This window comes from Corylus avellana, chromosome ca2 (assembly GCF_901000735.1).
Source record: "Corylus avellana chromosome ca2, CavTom2PMs-1.0".
NCBI lineage: Eukaryota > Viridiplantae > Streptophyta > Magnoliopsida > Fagales > Betulaceae > Corylus > Corylus avellana.
Window position 1 is genome coordinate 11995318 of NC_081542.1, and position 23984 is coordinate 12019301.

The 23984-nt window shown below is 35.4% G+C and overlaps 1 protein-coding gene across 1 annotated transcript; it reads left to right on the forward strand.

Moving 5' to 3' along the window:
• Nucleotides 1-728: 728 nt before the first annotated feature.
• On the forward strand, nt 729-19626 carry LOC132168577 (methylcrotonoyl-CoA carboxylase subunit alpha, mitochondrial). The gene is made up of 21 exons (XM_059579574.1): nt 729-1081; nt 1841-1962; nt 2272-2419; nt 3114-3251; nt 3567-3662; nt 3747-3806; nt 7289-7381; nt 7462-7573; nt 8430-8534; nt 8742-8878; nt 9397-9631; nt 9722-9888; nt 10082-10198; nt 10341-10583; nt 10679-10774; nt 15571-15937; nt 17580-17701; nt 17958-18169; nt 18271-18445; nt 18872-19006; nt 19287-19626. Exons 1-21 carry the CDS (start codon nt 749-751, stop codon nt 19491-19493), a joined length of 3420 nt encoding a protein of 1139 aa, XP_059435557.1. The 5' UTR covers nt 729-748; the 3' UTR covers nt 19494-19626.
• The last annotated feature ends 4358 nt before the right edge of the window (nt 19627-23984 follow it).

A 23984-nucleotide genomic window follows, 5' to 3' on the forward strand; every position in this document is an offset into this window, starting at 1 on the left:
CGTTAGGACTGACACGTGGACCAATCTGATGTTGACACGTGGCACATATTTAATTTTTTTTTATAAAAAAATACATTTTTTTTAAAATTTAAAAAAATTAAAAAAAATTAAATATGTGCCACGTGTCAACATCTAATTGGTCCACGTGTCAGTCCTAACGGTCAACTAACGGATGGACTAACTTGGTCCTTTATCAAAACCTCAGAGGAGTCTTGTGATAAAAATGAAAGCCCAGGGGAGAAAAAAATAAAGTTGGCAAATCCTAAGGGGTATGAGGTATTTAACCCTTAGCATAAATCATAACCTTAAAACTATGTATCATGTTTGTGTGGAGTTTGTGGGTTAAATTGTCGACCCTAGCTCTAGTCACCCTTTTTTTCAAAGAAAATTTCTTAATTTTAATGAGGTATAGAAATAGGTGTCGATTTTTTTTTGAGGATATTGACGAAAATTTTCGTTAATTTATAAATGGAAGTTGGAATAGCATGCCAGGTCAGCACCACATTCGGACAAATAATAGAAAAAGTTAAGAAAGCTAAGCACCACGTCTGTTCCAATCCAAAAACTCTTCCGCTCAACTCCTCCCAAGACGAGACCAAAAAGCAATCACAGCACGCCACGGCACACAAAATATTTTCCCGATGTACAACAGTACCCCTAACCAACACATTCAATTGACCAAAACACCCACTCACTCATGCTTATATTCATTTCCTCTGCCACTCGGTCACTCACCGAGCTCCGAACCATGGCGTCCATGGCCACCCTCCTCCGTCGAAGGATCCCTCACAAACCCTTCCTCCTCCAAATACGCATATTCTCCAACTCTTCCTCAGAGAACCAAACCACGCATCGCATAGAGAAGATTCTCGTAGCGAACAGAGGCGAGATTGCGTGCAGAGTCATGAGGACCGCGAAGCGGCTCGGGATTAGGACAGTGGCGGTGTACAGCGACGCCGACAGAGATGCGCTACACGTGAAATCCGCCGACGAGGCCGTCCGTATCGGTCCGCCCCCGGCTCGGTTGAGTTACTTGAACGCGTCGTCGATTGTCGAGGCTGCAATGCGTACCGGTGCGCAGGTGAGAGAGGAATTATCTGTTTTGGCTGGCAAGAAAGTGTCGGAAAATGAAAGAAAATCAATTTTTTTTAAAATTTTTTTGTTGGGTGGCTGCTTGTTAGTGTATAGGATTAACTGGTTATGTTATTGATCGTCGAAGTTAATACTTTGTACTGTTTATCATTAGTGGTTCAATCATGACATAGTTAATGTTAGAATAATATTTGAATTCGAACAGTTCCCTTTTGTTGAGATTGCAGAAATCTAAGCCATCCCTGTATGTTGGTCCTGTGTAAGAGATATGTGGGTCCACATATTGGACAGTTTAGATATTAGCGGGGAGTATGGTGAATTGCTTCTTTGATGAACATGGTCAACTTGTGTACACGACTGGTGCAAGTATCAATATGTAGAGAGGTGTCTAGCATAACTATGCACCATATCTTTTGGATTTTCTTTTTAACAGTAATGTTGATTTTGGTTTCTGTCACTGTTGCATCAAACAGTACCATCAGTTTTGTATCTCCATCGATTCAATGCTGTTAGCTGTTTATCATGTAAAGTCAGTTTTTTTTACACTGGTAAATGGCTGTTGCTTAGCATATTGGCTCTTATGGTATATGTAATTGTTTTATTGTTACGTTCTCATTTTTCGATTGGCTCGTTGATGTTTAATATTTGTTAGGCGCAGCTTTGTTTCACTGGTAGATGATTGATTACTTAATATTTTGGACATTGCAAGGACATGCTTTCAGAGTGGATATCTTCTTTTGATAATTAGGCTATCCACCCTGGCTATGGTTTCTTATCGGAGAGTGCTGATTTTGCTCAAATTTGTGAAGATAAGGGTCTTACATTTATTGGCCCTCCTGCATCTGCAATCCGCGACATGGGCGATAAAAGGTACAACTCACTGCCTTTCTTCTTCTTGTTCATCACTTATTTCTATTTTGTTCTCAACTTCTCCTGTAATTGTTGCTGTTGCTTAATATGGTTTAGGATTGGGGATGTGGGAAGTTCTTTCTATTAAAACATCCATCTGTAAAACCGAATTTGCAACTATCAGATTACTTTTATTCTTTTACAAGCATGTGGGTTTTTGTGTGGTGCACACACTCATGCATGTGGCCATTCCTTCCATATCCTGTACAATTTTATTATTTTATCTATAAAGAACAGATTCTCATTGATTGGTGCTTAATTGGCTTGCAGTGCATCGAAGAGAATAATGGGTGCAGCAGGGGTGCCACTGGTTCCTGGATATCATGGTAAAGAACAAGATATAGATCTAATGAAGTCAGAAGCAGACAATATTGGGTATCCAATCTTAATAAAGCCAACTCATGGAGGTGGAGGAAAGGTGTATGACCCCCTTGCATATCTTCTAATCTATAATGATGTTATCATAATTGTATAAATGGTGCTAGTGTTATGTATATGGTGTTGCAAAGTACATATACTAAAATATAGATTGGCAAAACGTCTTCCCTGATGTGCTTCATGAGCCTGTATTTTTGAATGGGTTCTTTCAGACCCTTTTCTAATAATTATCCTCCTACATTAATGAGGCTCTATTCAAGTAATGATTTTGTCAGCATGGTCCATTTGCCATTTTTCTGAGTTAAAAACACTAGGGAACATATGTACTGATTTAGGGTTCTTTGGAATGCAACACGGTTGTTCTAGGAAACCCTTGCCCAGGGTATCTATTTCTCATCAGCTGCACTTCAATCTTGTTTCAAGGGTCACAAATTCAATGGTGACATCCCCCAATAAAAATTCGATGAAACTTTCAGAAATATAAATGTAGTGTACATATTTTAGCCATGATACAACTTATAATATGTATTAGTAATCATTGTGTCAAGTACATGCCTTTGCCATTTCCACTGGTTTAACAGACTAAAATGTAGATTTATTCATTTATTAATAAAAATGTCGGTATAGCCTTTGCAACAGGGCAAGAGAAAAGGGCTTCTTCAATTAGGATTACCCTTGTCATGCCTGATGATCATATTTTTTCAGATGAAGTTCTTACAATGTGCATTTTCTAGGGTATGAGGATTGTAGAGGGTCCAAATGAATTTGTTGAATCTTTCTTGGGAGCTCAACGTGAGGCTGCTGCTTCTTTTGGCATAAACACAATATTGCTGGAGAAATATATCACACAGCCGAGGCACATAGAAGTGCAGGTTCTGCTGTTCTTTGTAATATTTGTCTGGGTTTTTATTCTTTCTAAAAGTAGTTCATTATTTGTAATGTATCATAAGCATTTATTTTCTAAAATATCCTGATGGTGCTCTATCTGGATTTTAATTTGAGAAAAATTAGCCTCAGACTTATCAAAAAAAATTAGCCTCAGACTTCTCCACAATTTAGTGGAAACTAATGTATTTTACTTTTTGGTAGACACTTAAACTGCATTCAATCTGATATTCATCATATGCTTGGATTGCCTATCAGGTTTACATATTGATTAATAGATTCCCTTCTGTTTCATATTATAGATATTTGGGGACAAACATGGGAATGTTCTGCATTTATATGAGAGGGATTGCAGTGTGCAGAGAAGACACCAGAAGATAATTGAAGAAGCTCCAGCTGTAATGATAGTTTTCTGGATTTTTTTTGTTTTGGTTTGTGATTGTAGTTCTTCTAAAGTTGTAATGGAAAACTCTTTAATGCAGCCAAACATTTCCAATGATTTCCGCTCCCACTTGGGCCAAGCTGCTGTGTCTGCAGCCAAGGTGAGGTTTCTTAATCTGTTGAACTATCTAATGTTTGTGCTTGTCATCTGATAGGTGTAGGATGTTTGCAAATGATATGATTAGTTTATGAATGTGTATATATGCACACATGCACGCATCCATGTTGATAGGTACATACATATTATGGGAAATGCTTTGGGGCTTAATGTCCCCTCAGAAACTTAATACTTATTTACATTGAGCTAACACCTTTGAGTAACTATTGATATCATTGTACTAGTAATAATTGAGGAACTTATTGTGGGGTTCCATTCATAGGTTTATGTAACACCCTGGTCCCATTTGGGAAGATGAAGAGTAGCCAGCATAGAGTGGGTGATTTATAAAGATAATCATGAGTGCTAAGTCCCACATTGTCTAGTTATTAGGTAAAACTGAGTTTTATAAGGAATTCTAGGAAAATTTCAAATTGACTAGTCCTTTTGGGGTGATAACGTAGATATGGCTAGTGCTTTTTCCTAGGCCGTTACACATGGTATCAGAGCCAAGTTGTAACGCCATGCCATATGGTACTAGAGCATTCGTGACGTGACGTGACCTTGACGAGGAAGTCAGAAGTTTAAGAGGGAGAGTTTGTAACACCCCGGTCCCATATTGGATAGATAAGGAGTAATCTATATAGAGTGAGTGGTTTATAAAGATAGTCATGAGTGCTAAGTCTCATATTGCCTAGTTATTAGATGAAACTGAATTTTATAAGGAATTCTAAGAAAGCTTCAAATTGACTAGTCCTTTTGGAGTGATAGTGCAGATGTGGCTAATGTTTTTTCTTGGGTTGTTATAGTTTATCATACTAAAGATTATTTAATTACCTGAGCTTTTCCGTATATTTTCTAGGGTTAATTATACTTAATTATACAAATGTATTCTTTCATGACCAAGTTGGGTCACCTGCTGATTGTAGTGAGAAAACCTAATAACAGATTTTGAACTGGGTTTGATTGGTCTCCTGCATTTCATTGTTTTTTTTTTTTTTTTTTTTTAATTTGTCATTGTTTTTTTTTATAATATGCTTCCTGCCTTCAGCAAAATGATAAAGTAACATTACTAAGACCCATTATCTGATTGGTCCCAATTAACAAATCTATTGTCACTATCAATCAACTTCTTGTTATAATTTAGGGATAAATGCAAAACTGATCCATGTGGTTTGGGTTTTGACAAATAGCTCTCTGCGTTTTTTTAATATATAGTTTATATTTAGTTTTTAGTATTTTTTTATTGTGACACGTTACACTGTGATTGGTACTGATGTGGCTCATTAATGGATTCTGTTAACTTTTCTAACAATTGGGACCTATTTGTTTGTTTTTGGTTACTGTAAGGAGTGTTTAATCACTTTTTAAAACCTAGGGAGCTATTTGTCAAAAAAAAACAATTTAAAAAATTAGATGCTCTTGCCCGTTTCGAAAATCAAGAAAATCACCATAATGGAATGTGATACGCCCCTCGTTTGAAGCTCCGGCCTGGAGAAATTCCTCAATAGGAAGAAGAACCCATGTTCATGGGTTACTGGACTTTGCACAGACCATGTCGGTGGAACCTCCACATATGTTGGTTGTTCATCTAGGCAAGAAAATTGAACTTATGTCAGCGACGGATTCTACCATGAATTTGGAGGCACGGTTGGGTGCGATTGTGCTTTGTACGAGAAGCCTAGGATCTCGTACATTGAATCCTCTAGCATCTGCAATTGCACCTAGAGCGATTATGCTTATTGTGATCTTGCCCATTTCAAAAATCAAGCCCATGAACCCATTTCACAAATCACACGAAATCAAACAAATGATTAGACGCTCTCACCCATTTTGAAAATCAAGCAAATCACCGTTCTCTATCTATCACGCTATGTCAGTGTTGTCTGGTGAAGGAATGAAATGGAGATAAAAGTTTTGGGAAAAGAGAGAGGAGAAGAGAAAAATAGTAAAAAATTAAATAGATGCGTGAATAGTGTTGCTACATGTAGCGTGACACTGTTCACAAATGGATACAAAATGCAAAATGCATTTTTTTTTTTTTACATAATCTGATGTGGCGGCACTTTTACTCATTTGCTTAGCCATTTTTCATAAAAGTGCAATATGGCTAATCCAATGTGAGTGCTCTGAGTGGCGCCCGACATGTAAGAATTTTTAATTTTATTTGGGAGATAAGGGACAAGTTGATGTTCAAACTCATGACTATTGTTGTGATACCATGGCGAGTGGTTGATTTATTTGCTTGCTGATGGATTCCTGGCAGCACTCGGATTGCCGTTGTTTGGAAGATGGTGCATTTATGCCTTTTGTGGTATTTGTAGAGGAAAATGAATGATAGGTCTTTTGAAGACAGCGAGAGGACCTTGGAGGAGTTGAAATCCTTATTTTTCAACACTTTGTATCTTTGGACAGCTGTTATGTTTCTCCTTAGCGATTAGTTATCATGATTTTCTTATTCTTTTGCCCCTATTTCCTAGGTGGCTTCCCTTGTATACTTCTTGTATACATGTGGCGCCTTACGCTTTTAATGATATTTCAATTATTTATTAAAAAAAAAAAAAAAATCCCAAAAGCAGAAGTTGATAAAAAATAGTTAATTTAATTACTTAATTAATATTCTACATTCACCCACTCACATGTGGGCCTCAAATCTCTCTTAATAAGTTGGACCAGTTCGTGAAATATTTAAATAAAAATTTTAAGCTTTTGAGGTAACTGGTGATTTATTAACTAGTCTTGGCCTACACGGGACATAAAGTATTGGAATATTAATTAAATGATTAAATTTACAATTTCCTATCAACTTAAACTTTTAACACAACTGGTGATTTAACAAGAATCTTTAGATTGGAGTGTCATCTACTCAAGTTTGTTGTGGTTAAAATATTGAAGAGTATTAATAACAACTAATAATTAGATAGATGAGGGTAGTAAGATATGATTAGACACGTGGAAGCTTCAAAAGTGGCTGAGAGTTTTTTGACAGCACCACATGTGGTTTGGGGTTCCAAATTTTGGGCCAGGGAAGTGTTTCTTTGGCTAGCTTTAAAACTTGATTTGCAGCAAGAGCATTTTTTGAGTATCTGCCCTATCCTCCATCCTCTTTTATTCTTCTTCTTATTAGGCTTTCTCTTTATTTTATACTGTGTATCCATTCTTATGCAATGGCTCTTTATGCTATTTAAACTTGATTGTATTGGCCTCCCTCTAAATTGTTAAAACTTTTGTTTTTTATTTTTTATTTTTCTCACATGCTGCTGTTGTATCTCCAATACATAGCACCTTCCTTTTCAGTGATAAACTTCATTATCTGCAAAAACCTTATTGATACCATAAATTTGTCTCTGGGGAGAAGTCCAATGAACTTGTTCTATTTCTAGTCGTTTTTGTAATAGTTTCCTTTGACATGTCTTTTGAGTACTTTCATTTTACCTTTTCTCCTTTTGTATTTTCCACTAATGTGAAGTTTATTGATACATAAAGGCAGTTGGATATCACAATGCTGGCACTGTGGAGTTTATAGTTGATACAGTGTCAGGCCAATTTTATTTTATGGAGATGAACACCCGTCTTCAGGTACTTTTGTTGATATATTCTCTCTCTTTATTTTAAATCCACATGCTTTACAGGGTCCTAATGGGAGCATATACATGCAGGTTGAGCATCCTGTGACTGAGATGATTGTTGGTCAAGATCTTGTAGAGTGGCAAATCCGTGTTGCAAGTGGAGAACCTCTTCCCATGAGCCAGTCACAGGTGCCCTTGTCAGGTGAATATAACTTTGGCAAAGTCCTTTTGTAAGAGTTGATCTTAGGTGCTTTCTGTCACCTGTCTTTTCTTTCCACCACCCGCCACCTTCCTTCATTTTGTTTTGTTTGTTTTTCCTTTTTCTTTTCTTTTCTAGGTTTATGCTTGTTTACATGTTAGGAAGGAGAAGGGAACTTGACATTGTGTAGATACTATCACCATTAGATCCCACAATAATGAAGAAAAGGTCATGTGCTGGATGGAACTGTGGCTGAATAAATCTTTTTTTTTTTTTTTTTTTCTGCTTTATTTTGTTTTTTTTAGTAGATGGAAGAAAGGTCTGTAAGATACTTGATTCTCTTTGTTCCTCTATCAGCTTGGTGGCCTACACATTGAAATGGCTACTTCTATGTTTGGAAATTGGAATACAATCTTTTTCTGCTAATGAACTGAATTGATGATAGCAAACTAGAGTTTTTAGTTATTGGCAATTGATAACTGTCTTATGACTTAGGCTGCATAATTAAGTTGGAGTCCTTGAATTTTTAAAAATTAGAAGATGAAAAAATGAATTCTGTTATTTCAGTTGTCTTGAAGGGCCATTTTCATGACATTCTCAAAATTTATTGCTGAGATTTTTAATATATTACCATTTTTCATAAGGCAAATATGACATAGGTCCATTTCGTAAACTAGCTCTTCCTAATTAATTAAAAATACACTATTTGTAAAGAATAAAATTTTAATTGTTTGAATTTCTTCACTAATACTATGTTACATTGGTATAGAGCAATAGTTGAGTTTTCACATCGTACATGCACTATATATGTTCACTTATGGAGGTCCTAGGTTTGTATAATTTCTCTTTATCATGGCAGGTCATGCTTTTGAAGCCCGAATATATGCTGAAAATGTACTGAAGGGATTTCTTCCGGCAACTGGAGTTCTTCATCATTATCATCCTGTTCCAGTGTCATCAACAGGTCAATTGCTTCACATGTCCACATTACTTATGTAGTAAAAAAAAATGCTTCAGCCCACACTTGGTGCTGTTAAAAATAACTTGCGAGATTTTCTAATGGCCATTTTTCCTTCCCACTATACCGTTGCATGTGAGATATATAGTTTATTGAGATTTCCTTGCCCTTTTGGTGTATCTCTGTCTGCTGCTCATACCTGTCTTTTAGCAGTTCGGGTTGAGACAGGAGTTGGACAAGCTGACACTGTTAGCATGCATTATGATCCTATGATTGCTAAGCTTGTAGTTTGGGGAGAAAATCGTGCTGCAGCATTAGTAAAATTAAAGGATTGCTTGTCAAAGTTTCAGGTATACTTGATTTCAGAGTTACATCGCAGCAGTGTGACAGAGTCTATTATAGACAGTGTTACAACTGTTGCGCATTTATCCATTTATTTCTAATTTGTAGCATACGTGAGATAATTCCATTTATTGGATATCTCTTGGGCCTTGGGGCCATATGGTAGGATGATATCCAAATATATAAGCTTCTGGTCTGGATAAATAGGAAATATGTATGATAAATTAGAAAAAAAAAATTGGATGGTTCAGATGGCCTGATGGTTTTACATATCAAATTTTGGAAAGGGAGATCCCTTAAATGGCCAAAATAATATAATGCTACATTTGTGCAAAGGCTGGTATTTCAGTGCATCTTTTGGTTTTGTGGACCATTCGTAGGATCTTAGTGTATTCCTCAGAACTACTAGGTTCTACAACTTTGTGGAAGTTGTATTTTTGAACAGTTCATTTCTTCTTGAGACATATTGCATCTTTTAGACACACTTAATCCTGATTGAATCACTGATGTTATTGTTCTTTGATAGGTTGCTGGTTTACCAACCAATATCAAATTTCTCCAAAAACTTGCGAACCATTGGGCGTTTGAGAATGGCATTGTAGAAACTCATTTTATTGAACGTTTTAAAGATGATCTCTTTGTTTCTCCATCCAATTCAAAATCAGCAAAAGAAGCATATGATGCTGCTAGACTTGGTGCAACCCTGGTTGCTGCGTGTGTAATCTCAAGGGAACATTCGGTATTGAAAGACAATCCCCCTGGTAATTGAAGGCCCCAATCAGTCAATTCTGTCTTGGGATATAATAGCTATTAAAAGCACTTGCAATATTTACAAATGCCAGTGTATTCAGGGGGCAACAAGTCACTCTCCATATGGTATTCTTCTCCCCCTTTTAGAGTCCATCATTGTGCCGCACGTACAATGGAACTTGAATGGGAGAATGAATATGACAGCAGTGCATCAAATCTCTTCACACTTTCAATTACTTATAAGCCAGATGGAAACTATCTGATTAAGGTATGCATCCACTTGTAAGGCGTTTAAGAAGATGGTTTTTATTGGCTGGTTGTACTTGAATTTGAACTTATTCATGTTAAGAGAGCAATTTCTCTTATCTTATCTTTTCTTTTTCTCGTTATTTTCCCACAAATTATATCATAATCTTGGGTTATTATTTTTGGTGTTATTCATGCTGCATATGTAATTATAGACAGGAGAAAACTGGTCCCATTGTATGGAAGTCAAAGCAGCAGATCTAGGTAACCATGATTTCAGAGTTGAAACTGATGCTGTAAGCATGGATGTCAGTTTAGCTGTTTACTCTAAGGTAAATAACTTTCTCTGCATGCATCTTTAGCAGTGTAGATAAATTAATTTATAGGCACTCTTTTCTGCAGTTTCCTTTATTCTTACTTATTTATGAACAATCATAGTATAGCTAATTATTGATTGCCAATTTGTGCTGGCAGGATCAGACTAAGCACATTCATATATGGCATGGGTCACATCATCATCATTTCAGACAGAAAATAGGGCTCGAGTTATCTGATAATGATGAAGTTCAACATAAGCCCAGCTTTCATACCGCATCCCACCCTCAAGGGACTGTTGTGGCACCCATGGCTGGTTTAGTGGTCAAACTTTTGGTGAAGGATGGGACAAAAGTGGAGGAAGGACAACCTATATTAGTCTTAGAAGCAATGAAAATGGAGGTTTGTACTCATGCTTCTTGCATTTTGCATCTAATAATTACTTTTCTGATAATTTCCAATGCCAAACTTATAATTTTTTACCCTCCCTCTAAAAGCATGTTGTAAAGGCACCATGTGCCGGGTGTGTCCATGGGCTTCTAGTTACAGCTGGCCAGCAAGTTTCCGATGGCAGTGTTCTCTTCAGCATCAAGGTTAGTCATTTCACTTTGATACACTTGACAGGAGCTGATGACTTGAAATGGTTACAATTTAAATGACCGTACATATAATTGGTAGTTGGTATGTAATTAGGACAGAATGGCAGCATATGATGGATACTGTCTCATACTGGTTCTCCTATTGTGATTTATATAAGAGTCAAAATGGAGGGAAGCACCCATATAAATCTGTAGACCCCTTCAAAGCTTGCACACGGCATGCAAGCTCCTGCGAGGCTGCTGCTCAACCCACAGCTGCAGTTCACCAGAACTGGCATTTAGGGCTGGGAGTCGGTAGAGGCTCTTCCACCTACCACCCCTACCATTGTCAGAAAGTCGGTAATTTCACTGACTTTTTCTGACAAGGGGGAGTACCATAATTAACCATCACTGCCAACCCAGTGACGGTGACAAACGGTACTCGGGTTGAGCCTTGGTGAGCATTGAGAGACAGCGAGTGACTGAGAGTGAGAGAGAGGGCTGCATCATTTTTTGGCTGAGGGCTGCCTGTGGGTGACTGGGCTGCCTGCGGGTGACTGAGAGGGAGAGAGAGGGTGTGTGAATGAGAGGCAAAGCATTGAGAGAGTTAGAGGCCAAGGGAGGGACTAGATTTAGGGTTGAGTGTTGACTGGTAGAGAGAGTTTCTAGAGAATGCGATGCATATATATGCATCTAAAACGGCATTGTTTTTTGGCTAATAAAATGACACCTTTTAAATAATTAATAAAAAATAAGTAAAAAGCAATGTCAGGGCTGGTCAGTGGCGGAACCCCAACTTTTGAGATGTTCTGCGGCCTGAGTATGTAGGAAATCATATTTCTTTGCTGCCTACAGGCCGAAAGCCACCAGTGGCGGCCAGTATTTGGCCTGTAGGCTGCAGGCGGCCATTTTGCACAGTTCTAGTGGCATTTAAGATTTAAGGGAGGCGATCACACAAATGCAGTCCACATTTGCTTAAAGATATTGGAAGTGAGTATGTTTTATTTCTTCATTAAGGAAGCAAAAGAAGGAAATAATTAAAAAAAAAAAATCAGCCTAGAACAGTCATTGGTGTATCTCTTTTGTGAGAAGAAGTGCCTATGGAATGTGCTACTGTTGCATCCAAATATACAGCATCAATACCTTAGTTTTAATGTGGAAAGCAGTAAATACCTTTCAAATAAGATGAACTCAGTTTAAACATGTGAAGTATACTTGAATTGCAAACAAACACTCTTAGTTTTAGACATTGTCAGGCTTTTACGTCATTACAATTTACCATTATTATCATTGTTGCTGCTTTTTGTGTTAAAAATCACCAGAGCTCTGGATGTATTAGATCCCTGAATTTATAACTTGGTAGACAATATTCCTTGTGTTGGATTGGAAAATAGTTACGAGATCAGCTCTTGTATAATGAATAGTAATTATGGTCAAGCATAGCTTCCTACAATATTTGCATGTTTAGCTAAACATGTGATGACTAGAGATTTTGTACCTGTGCAGGATTAGTAGAATCATCATGCTTCTATGTTTTCCTGACAAATCATAGTAAGGCAGAGCTCATCTTGAATTGTGCTCAGAATGGAGTCAGCTGTCTGCATTTCTGCTGTAAGAAAATTGACATTTATCCCTTGTTTACATGGTTTATTTACCTTCTTCAAAATGTAATAAAAATCAAATAAAATAAATAAAAAGAAAATACTCTTGCAGACTTTTCAATACGGAAAAGTAAAGTTGATGGTTTTCCCCCACCCTCCCCCTGGAGGTGGCGAGCTTGTGTCTTTACCAGTCAATATTTAGCTTCTTTTTTTTTTTTTTTTTTTCTTCTATTTAGCTTCTGATTATAAAGAATACTTAATTAATTTCATCAGTTGCTGGATTGACTGGTAATTCAGGGGCTAGATGTTTCTTAGGAGAATCTTCTTAATGAGACTCATCTGAGATTACAACATGATGACGGATTTTCTAAGTGACTACTGACTAGGCAAATAAAGTAATTTAGAATTTTTCCCATGAAATACAAGTAGTGTCTGAAAATTTGATATAGAGCCAAGTGGAAGGAGACATGGCATTAGACAAGGCAGTTGATGTGGATCCTCTCTTGATGTAACTTGTAATCCCTCCCTCACTCTACACCTCAAGAGATAGCGTGGAAGTCATGCTGTTTTCCTTTTTCTTTACAATAAAAGCCAGTGTGCCGTACAAGACCAGGTATTCAAATTTGGACGGTTTGTCAAGGACCTTAAGTGCCACGTCAATGCCGTTTGAATTTGGGCACTCAATTTTTCTTCGAGTTGTTCTTAAATCCGGAATAAGATAACTAAGTAGGTTGAATTAGGGTTTATTTATATAATCTTATACTTATACTTTGACATAGCCCAAACTTGACATACAACATTTATGATCGATAATTTTTGACACGATTTATAAACCCAATACAAAATTAGCAGAGAGTTGAATTAAGGTTGATCTCTATAGCCTCGTACACGTACATCGATACGACAAAACTTAACACGTGAACACGAATTGTCACCCCTAGTTTGAATGTATTATTCTACAAAAAAAAGAGTAGTGTTATATACCGCATTTTCTATCTCATAATACTAATTGATGGCCTCAATTTTTAATGATGAGTTTTGGAGGTGTTATGAGTCACAATGAAACCTCATTTGCTAGAAATTTTATTTATTTATTTATTATTATTATATATTAAAAAAAGTTAGTTGGAGAAGCACCTAGGCCAGAAAACAGAAAAGAGATGGTTCTATATATATATATTCCAATGCCGGAGAAGATAGCCTAGGTATGGGGTGCTTCACGAGGACAAATAGAGGAATATGCTGCTCCACGGTCCACCCAATTGCTCCCTCCCCGGTGGGATATCTAAAGAATATGTCATTGTTCATTACAAAGAATAAACACAAGGCTCTCCCATTTGAGGATGGAACTTTGATTTTTCAGGCCCCTAAAAGTCAATTGCTCAAAACTATATTTATCGAAAAATCTTTATTAATTATAACAATAATAATAAAAAATAAATTGCTAGCCATCTATAGGCTGTGGAATTTAACCAATCACCCCCATCTGAGATATCACTGGCCAATGCCCAAAACACCCTCTGTTATATTCTCTCTTCTATTATTATGCTTTTCAATTTTTTATTATTTAAAATACCACTACTGTTCTTTTAAAATCAAATCTTTACTTTTTAATTTCGTCCCCACATTTAAAATGTTAATTCGGGCTCTAATGTGAGGATGTCAAAAGCACACCGGGAATGATAATCATAGACAAATGCTATGTAGAGTATGTTTGGAATTATGTTTGAAAAACAGAGCTTTTAAGTTTTTTTTTTTTTTTTTAAAAAAAGTTATTTTTGTCAAAAGTACGTTTTGACAATTTTTGGACATTTTGAACTCTTAAAAGTGCTTTTAATTTTTTTACCAAACGAGTACTTTTTTTTTTCAAACTGATTTTTTGAATATTAAACGCATACCCAAACATGCTCTTAGTATTCTCTCATTGTCTCTCTTTGAAAATCAACCATTAAATCCGTAGAACCCACACTTCATTTATGTTGATCTTACAAATCTAATAATTATTATTTTTTTATATATATATATATATATATATATATAGTATTTCTCGACGTGGTAGACAAAATTAAGAAAGGGTCAAGAAATGAATTATGTTTTTGAAAGAGGAAAACTAGTCAGAATCCTCTCAAATAACTGATTTGCATGTTTCATGCACAAGGTGGGTCCCAATCACCTTTTTTTGGTCAGGCAGCATGTATGGAAGGTACGGTCAATCTTCTTGTCGTTGCCCAAACTGTATATAATATATATATTATATATCAATAATAAATGGGTTGTTTAGGTCATTTTACAAATGTACACAACCAAAAAAGAAAAAAATCTCAAAAGTATCGGTAAATCCGTTAAACAGAGCAAATAAATAAATAACAGCTCGTCAAATACAAGAGAAGAGAATATTTTTATTTGATTTTGAAAGAGTCACGCAGCTATTTTAGGCCACAACCGCCTTTTTTTTTTTTCTCTCTCTCCCTGCTTTATTTATTTATTTTGGGTTAAATATTAAATACCCAAGATTTTATTGCTTTATTTTTTTTTTAAGGTTTAATTTTTATCACAATACATATACGTGATAATAGACCAAACTTTATTTTTTTATTTTTTATTTTTATTTTTTTATCGTTTTCCTTGGTCATTCATCCATAAAATCTCGTCCACAAACATCTTCTCTCCTGTCGAATCCACAGATTCAGCACACCCACTTTCATTCATTTTGGGGTATAATTCTCTTTTCTTTTTGGTTTGTGTGGTGGGTTTTTTTGGGGGAGTTTTATTAATTGTTGAAGGTGTTTTACTTGAAGTTATTAGTTTTTATTTTTTACTTTTTTTTTAATTTTAGTTTATTTATTGTAGGGGGGGAGATTATAGTTCCAGAATTTGCTTCTTCCTGACAATTGCCAAAAATTGGTTATTGGTAATGTGATGAAGTCAGGGTTTTGAGCTCCCAGTTTTGTGGAGTTGGTTTCATTTTTTCTTTCTCTGTGAAATTTTATATTTTGAAGTCTATTATTGTAAACTGAGAAAGAGAAAGTGAAACCTTTTGTTCTTTTCATTGTCCCTTTTGAGTATTTCAATGATTTTGGTGGTTTTGGTTTGAACTGGTAACCAATCAAATGTTAGGTTCATTTTCTCTTGGTTTTGAATAAAAGCTTGCTGGGTGGTTTTGGGTTTCCTTTGTTTTTGCTGTTTTGAACTTTGATTCTTGAATTGAAGTTCAGAAAAATGGATTTGAGCAATGGTGAGGGAGTTGGAGCAGTAAAGGAGGCAGCTGGCAAATACAATGACCATGAAGGGGAGACTGCTTTAAAAGAGTCTAATTCCAAAGAGAATGCCTTGGGTTTGAAGGGAAATGATATTGGTAGCAAAGATATGTTTTTCAGAGCAGATAAGATTGATTTCAAGATCTTGGATATCCAGCTGGAGGAGCACTTGAGCCGGGTTTGGTCGAGGGATAGGGAAGTGCAGACAATCAAGGAAGAGTGGGAAATTGATTTGTCTAAACTGGAACTAAAATATCTTATTGCTCATGGGACTTATGGGACTGTATACCGAGGTAGTTATGGTGGCCAAGATGTTGCAGGTAATTTCTCATTCTTCCTTCTTTCCTTGTACTTGAATTGATCATATATTTGGTTTAATGATATAGTATTTTGTTAGATTCTTTTTATTGGTTATATAAGTGTGTTACTGTGAAAATTGAGTGTATGGTTTGCCATGAATTCAAACAAGAAATATTGGATCGAAGTAAAGAAAAAGAAAAAAAGAAAAAAACCCTGCTTGCGAGCCATGTTGTAAGGAAAAATGCTTTAGGATTCATAGCCTAATACTTGATGCAGCATGGTGTAGTGGATCGAAGAATTAACAAGCATAAAACTCATAACTCTTCCCAAAACCAAGAACAAAATCAAATAGGAGAAAACGAAAACTCTACCTTTGAGTATTTCTTATTGAAAATTGAAGAAAATATATCATAAGTTGTGGCCTAAGCCGTCCTAAGTGAGTTTATACAGAAAAAATAAGTTCAAACCCTTCTAAGAAAGGAAAATAAAACGAAATTGTTGAGTTGCGTTTGAACAGACAAAAGTCTTGTTCGAACGGAACCGATGGAATTCCGCGGTCGAACAGGCTTCGACCGACTATCAACTGAACGCCTCGGGTTGTTGTGCGATGCAGCACTCGGTCGAACGGGCATGGAATATGTTGATGCCGGTTCGACCAAGCCTCTCGAGAAATCACCTCAGTCAAACGGGTATCAAACGGCCATCAACCGAGACTCCCTGGAAGTCCATTCCAAACTCATCCAGTGGGCTCGTTCGAACGCGCACGTCTTCTCCTATCTTCTTCATGAAGTCGAACACCATCTGATCTACATCAATACTTCATTTGTCATGAAGTGTTAGTATGTTTGATGACAAGGCCATGATAAATCGTTATGTTCTGGTGCAACAGCTGAGCTGACAATCTATAGTATCTGTCAAAATTAGTAGTGCACGTATGAAAGATGATGTGTGTTACAGGGGATGGCTTTTGATATATATACTTTGTAGGTTTCCAGTCATTTTCAAACAAGAAATTGAAAATGCTTGTAGGATGTAATGTCTCCCCAAGCTTTTCAAAATTTCTTGACAAAATTCCATTTTGTTCATTACATATAGGCTACAGTTCTTAAGAGAAACGTTCATATTTTAGATAACAGTCTTGCAAATTAGGATTTTTATGTCTTCATAAGCTGTTATCTTGGATTAAGTTTTTTTGTGCTCTGTCCACTTCATTTTTCTAGGTTATCTCCATCCCTGCCTTGGGGTTGCCAGTGCCACTAAGGGCTGCTAAGTCACCATCTTACCATTAAGATATTGACTATTAGTATTACAATATTAAAACAATTATTAGTGTTTTTTTCCTTAAATATTTAGGTTGACACAGAATTTTTCTCTGGATTTGAACTCAGAGATTAGCTACACTGTATTAGGAAGCAATACACACACATATACATATACATAATACATTGAATACATGTAAACCATCTACACATACATGTCTGTTAGTGTTTTCAAACTCTGATGATGTGCCAATTGTCAAGTTAGCAGTGAGCTTTTTCAGTTCTGTGCAATAGCCCCTAAAACATTGATGCTTTGCTAATGGCATTAGTTATGTCGTTTCTATGTTTGTTTGTGCTTTTATTTATAAAGACTCTCTGCCCACTGTTATTCTTTATATTATAGTGAAGATATTGGACTGGGGGGAGGATGGTATTGCCACAGCTGCTGAAACTGCTGCTCTTCGGGCGTCATTTCAGCAAGAAGTTGCCGTGTGGCATAAGCTTGACCATCCAAATGTTACAAAGGTAAAGCTTACTTTTGCTGGTGTACATAATGTGATGTTCTCATGCATCCTTGATGCAATCTGTCTGATACTATGATGGCTTGCATTTCTCTAGTCAGTCCAAGCATGCAAATACATAGCCAAACACACACAAGGAGATTTGACATAATCATTGACTGGTTATATGTGATAACAATAGAAACTTGCATTAACAAGTCTTTCTCCATTTTTGTGGGTTTTCATTGTTTTCAAATGATAGTCTAGTATATCTTTAACAGTTTATTGGAGCTTCCATGGGAACTTCAAATCTTAAAATGCCTTCGAAAAATGCATCAAGTGAAGGTCATGATAATTCTCTTCCATCCAGAGCTTGTTGTGTTGTTGTTGAGTACCTTCCAGGTGGGACTTTGAAGAAATTTTTAATAAGGAATGTGAGAAAGAAACTTGCCCTTAAGGTTGTGATTCAAATTGCTTTGGATCTCTCTAGAGGGTAAGTATATTATTTTCTCAGGCTAGAATTTATTACAGTATGCTGTTGGGTTAAAATTACTTGGATCATGATTATGTATTCTTTAATCCAACAACTTGCAGGTTGAGTTATCTTCATTCCAAAAAGATTGTTCATCGTGATGTTAAAACAGAAAATATGCTGCTAGATGCTGGAAGAACCTTGAAAATTGCTGATTTTGGCGTTGCTCGAGTTGAAGCCCAGAACCCAAGGGACATGACTGGTGAAACTGGTACCCTTGGATACATGGCCCCAGAGGTAACCCACCCCTTGTTTTCAGAAATCAGTTACTTTCTGCCATGGAAAATAGTCATGCCATTTCATTGAAGACCAAAAAATAATTTGAATGATCTATTCATTTTGAGACACTTGCAATTTGAAAACGTAATTTTTAAAAACGTAATTAAGCGTTTGGTAAAACGCAGTTTAATCTTTGAAATAATGCGTTTTTGAAAACACACCCTTTTACTTGCGATTTGAAAACGCAGTTTTTTCTACGTTTTCAAATCGCAAATTTAAAAAAACGTAATCCTAAATGATGCATTTTCTACCATTATATTTAAAATCACACTTATTCGCGAAATCGCAATGTCAAACGCACCCTTATAAGCAAAAGTGGGTCACTAGTGACTTGTTAGTTCTGTTTCTGGCCATAATTTCCCCTTAACGAGATACCTTTTGCAGGTTCTTGATGGCAAGCCTTACAATAGGAAATGTGATGTCTACAGTTTTGGTATATGCTTGTGGGAGATCTATTGCTGTGACATGCCGTATCCTAATCTTAGTTTTGCAGAAGTTTCATCTGCGGTTGTGCGACAGGTCTGTATGCTTTTTCACATTACAATATTAGGTTCTCTAGCATGTTACATTGCACATTTATATTCAAAGCAGTTAAATTTACCAACAATTATTAATAAAGAATACTTTTATTACTGTCTATAATCAAATCTTTTGACTCCAGCCAGCCTCAGTGATATTACCATGTGTTTGAAATTTATATTCTCACTTAATAGCCTTAGAATTATTTGTCTCCGAGTCTTTGAATCAATTTGATTGTCAACTGTAGAAAGTGATGTACGTTTGAAATTGTTTCCTGCAGAACCTACGACCAGAAATCCCAAGATGTTGTCCAAGTTCATTGGCAAGCATCATGCGAAAATGCTGGGATGCAAACCCAGAGAAGCGTCCGGACATGGATGAGGTGGTGAGGATGTTAGAAGCAATAGACACGAGCAAGGGAGGTGGCATGATTCCTGAAGATCAGGTTCATGGTTGTTTCTGTTTCAGCACAGCTCGTGGCCCATAGAATATCATAAATGTGCAAATTAAATTAGTTCTGCAGCACTTCATAGCAGGACTACAAATTGTATCAAAACAAGTACTTAACAGTTTTTTGCATAAATAGAAAACAAAAGAGCCAATTTGAAATTTGTTGTCCATATGAGATCTTACGATTCTTACTCATTTAATGTGTGGAAATTTGTTACAAGAATTTGTAAAAGACCGGGTCATCGCCTCTCAACAGGAAAAGAAGCAGGATCAAGCTTCTTATTCTTGTTTATTTTTTCTAATAAAATGATTAAAAGGATATGATATTAAGAGGATCCTAGGCTTTTTTTCAAAAACGGTTTGGAGATTCAATTATTAAAACTTGAGTAGGGCTATAAACGAGAAGAGCCAGGTATTAGATATCCAGGATCGGCTCGTTTTAGAAGACAAATAAACGAGCCAAGCTGGAAAACCCTTGCTCGAACCCGGCTCGTTGAGAAGTTTGACATGCTCGGGATCACGAAAGGCCAATTTCGAATTGAGTCGAGCCCTCAATTGGCTCGAGCTCGAGCTCAAGTTAGAAACAAAAGTTTCAAACTTGTGAAATCGAGCCCGAGCCCGAGCTCAAGCTTGGTTAAAAAGCAATTCAAGCCTTAAACGGGTAGCTCGGCCCGATTAAGGCTCGTTAATATGCCAATTATAAATCTGGTAAGATTCACTAAATCAAGTAAAATTCAAGACAATTATAATAGGGCCATGATTCATGGGAAAAGGTAAAACTAACTTACAATTGCAGAAATTAACCAACTTACAGTTGCAGAAATTATAAACCCCTAAAATTACATGCTTAGGGCCTTCCAAATTACAAGCAACTTCAAATTGAAGAAAACAAATTAATTCACAAACAGAATTACAAATCAAATTGAAGAAATTACAAAGGACTAAAATGAGTCAAATGACTAAAATGCAAAATTCATCTAAAGAGACTACACTCTTCGACCTAGCCACTAGCTGCCCGGCCCACACCACACTGCCCTACCCACACCACATTGCATTCAATGAAAAAAAAGAAAGGTGTTTAAATGTTTTTAACTCCCTTGCAAGATGTCAAGGGAGCTTTATCACTTAAGATTGAGTAATCAAGCAAGTATTCAAAAAACAGATAAGCAAATGCACATAAAATTAAACATTGCAAAATGTTAAGGATATCATATCGAGATATGTGTTCCACTTGCCAATTGACACTGACTGTGTCCCACACTGCAATCCATGACAAAAAGAAACAAGAAAAAAGAGGTGTTAGCCGCTTTTAACTCCCTTGCAAGATGCCAAGGGAGCTTTATCACTTAGGATTTAGAAATAGAACAAAATTGGTCCCACTTAAAAAATAAGATAGCAGCAATATAAAACAAATTGCAAATTTTAGAATCAAGGTAATCAGCAACTCAAAAAATAATAAAATCAAGTTAATCAACCAAAGGTCCAAAACTACTAATTATAAACAAACTATAAAGTATAAACAAGAACAGTAGGGTAAAAAAACACATAAATAATCTCAACAGTTAGCAGTAGCATAAAGTAGTGTATCACAAGTAATCTTAACAGATGGTAGTAGCATAAAACAATTTACAAATTGAGTCACAAACCACAAAAAGATAGGTGCAACATAAAGCAGTGTATCACAAGTAATCTTAACAAATAGCAGCAGCATAAAACAAATTACAAATTGAGTCACGAATCATAAACAAATAGCAGCAGCATAAAGCAGTGTATCACAACTAATCTCAAAAATCAGTGCGACAGTGTATCACAAGTAATCTCAAATCAGTAGCATAAAGAAATAAATATGATATTTATAAATTTGATAAACGTTTTAAGAGATTTTCAGACAATATAAAGTGCAGAAACTTAAAAATACCAAACTAGCAACTAACATGTGAAAATATGTGGCAACTTTTAATGAAGTTTCTTAGTCAAGGACCCAAAGAATATGTACTAATAAACGAGTCAAGGGAGGTTCAAATAATTAATTTTTTGTTGAAAACTGAAAACAATAAAATGATTCAATGAAAAAGGAAGGCAGTAGGTCACCTTGTGACTCATGGGTCTAGTGATCCACTAGACCATTTCCTTTCTTTCTTTTTTTTTTTCTTTTTTTTTGAAATGAGAGTATTTAAAAAAAGGATTTAACAGAAAATCAAATCCTAACAAAAAAAAAAAAAATGACATTGCAAAATTTTTAAAAGTTTAATATACTAAATTAAGAATATTTTAACTTTAAAATTGTAACTACAAAAGTTACGAAAATTCAAAGAAATTAAGTAAAATTTCTCCTAACTATTTAATGTGTTAAAATTTAATATTTTTTGACATGTCTGCACAAGATAAAGGAGAAAAAATTCGAATTAGTAACTCCCATTTTATAAAACGTAGTCTCTAATCTATTGAAGTACTAATTGAGAACGTTAAAATTCAATATTAAGTTCCGATGAAGCATGACGAACTCAGGCCAACATAATGGTCCTAGTCGACCCGACAAACTGGCGAGGAGCATCATGGATGATGCCACGAAAATGATGGCCAAGTGGAGCCAAATGGGTATGGAGTATGGACAGTATTCTGGATATGGCAACATGATGGATGATGGATGGATGGATGATGCTTTGGGTTTGCCCTGTCGGGACTCATGGACATCATGGGTACCATCTTAGATTGTTCTGTGCTTGTTGTGGAATTGTGCTTATCACAAACTCCTCTTTCGGTGGACATCTATTCAGCCGCCATATATAGGGACCAAAAAGGCACTTCATTGAGACACAAATGTTCACTCTTCAATCTTCATCTTTGAAGCGCTATTTTGGTGAGACAATTTGGTAAAAATGTTTTAAAAGTCTTATTTTCAGTGTCTCCAGTTTGATGGAGAACAAAATAAAATAAAATAAAATAAAATAGTGGAGCGAACGGTACTCACTATTAATAGTGATAGTAAGTATTATTTACTCACCGATTGAATACTAAAATGGTTTTTCTCTCTCTATTTTTCTTTTCCGTTTCTCGCTACTCCTTTAATAATTAAAGAAATGATAAACAAATTTTGAATAAGAATATTTAGATGGAATAGTAAAAGTGGATTATTAAAATAGTATTGCTGTCGGGGATGTTCTAAAAAAGTGAATAGTTAAAATAAATAAAAGTGTACTTTTTGTTATTTTGGTCAAGCTGCTAATAATGCTTTAAGTGGCGCAATAAAAATTACAAACAGATTCAAAATTTAATGGTAAATGTTATTATTATGTCAGAAAATGTGCATTTGAAAATATGCATTTTAATTCAAATTCTAACAGAAATGTTATTAAGATTTTCACTCTTACATTCCTAAGTACATACTTTTTGACGTGAGTCACGAGACAATGAAAATCACCGTTATATTCAAAATTCAATTGTGATTTTTATTGATACGTCATGAAATGTGTACTTGAGACTGTGAGAGTAATCCATTCAAATTTTCAAGTCAATAAGTGAATTTGAGAATATGTGTAACATTTCTCTCGTTGAAATAGGTGCTTATGCCTTGTCTGTCTCTTAGAACTTTTTTACTTCTGCACAATAACACAATTTCAACCGTTTATTTATAGAACTACTTGCACTTGAGAACATTAGCAACCCTTATCTTAATTAGAAGAATGCTAGGCTTACAGCATTCACAATAGAAGAGCCAAATGTTACTTTTATCTAAAATGATATATTTTTAAAAAACCCTACATTAGATTAGCAAAAAAAAAACAAAAAAAACAAAATGGATATTTGATTGGAAGAGCCAAAAAAAAAAAGAGCTAAATATAGCAGCACTTTTCAAGGGAGTCATTTTATTTTTTATTGTTTCTCTTACCTGTTTTCTTTTTTTCCCAAAACTTTTCCCACTTTTTCCCAATAACTTTTCCCAATTAGAATATCCCCAATGGAGGAGCCAAATTTTTATGCAAAATAGCTCCTCAAAACTCACTTTATCTAGTTTAATTAATGAATTTTTAAAGACCTCCTATATCCGATTAGCAATATTTTTATCTATATCATTTAAATATCTTTTTATTAAAAACTGTGAAAGAATATTCTCATAATTATCCATTGAAAAGTATGAAAAGTTTTGAGAAAAAAGAGAAAATAGGTGAGAGAAACAATAAAAAATAAAATTGTTCCCTTGAAAAGTGTTGCTACATGTAATTTTTTTTTTTTTTTTTTGGCTAATCCAATCAAATATTCATTTTGCATTTTTTTTTTTTTTGCTAATCCAATGTGTGGGGTTTTTTACAAATATGATTAGCCATTTTAGATAAAAATACAATCTGGCTTCTCCATTGAGAATGCTCTAAAGAGTAAAAAAAATAATATTTAATTGATATAGATAAAAATATAGCTAATCGGATGTATGTGCCTTTAAAAATTAATTAGTTAAACTAGATAAAGTGAGTTTTGAAAAGCCATTTTGCATAAAAATTTGGCTCCTCCATTGTAAATGCTCTTACAAAAT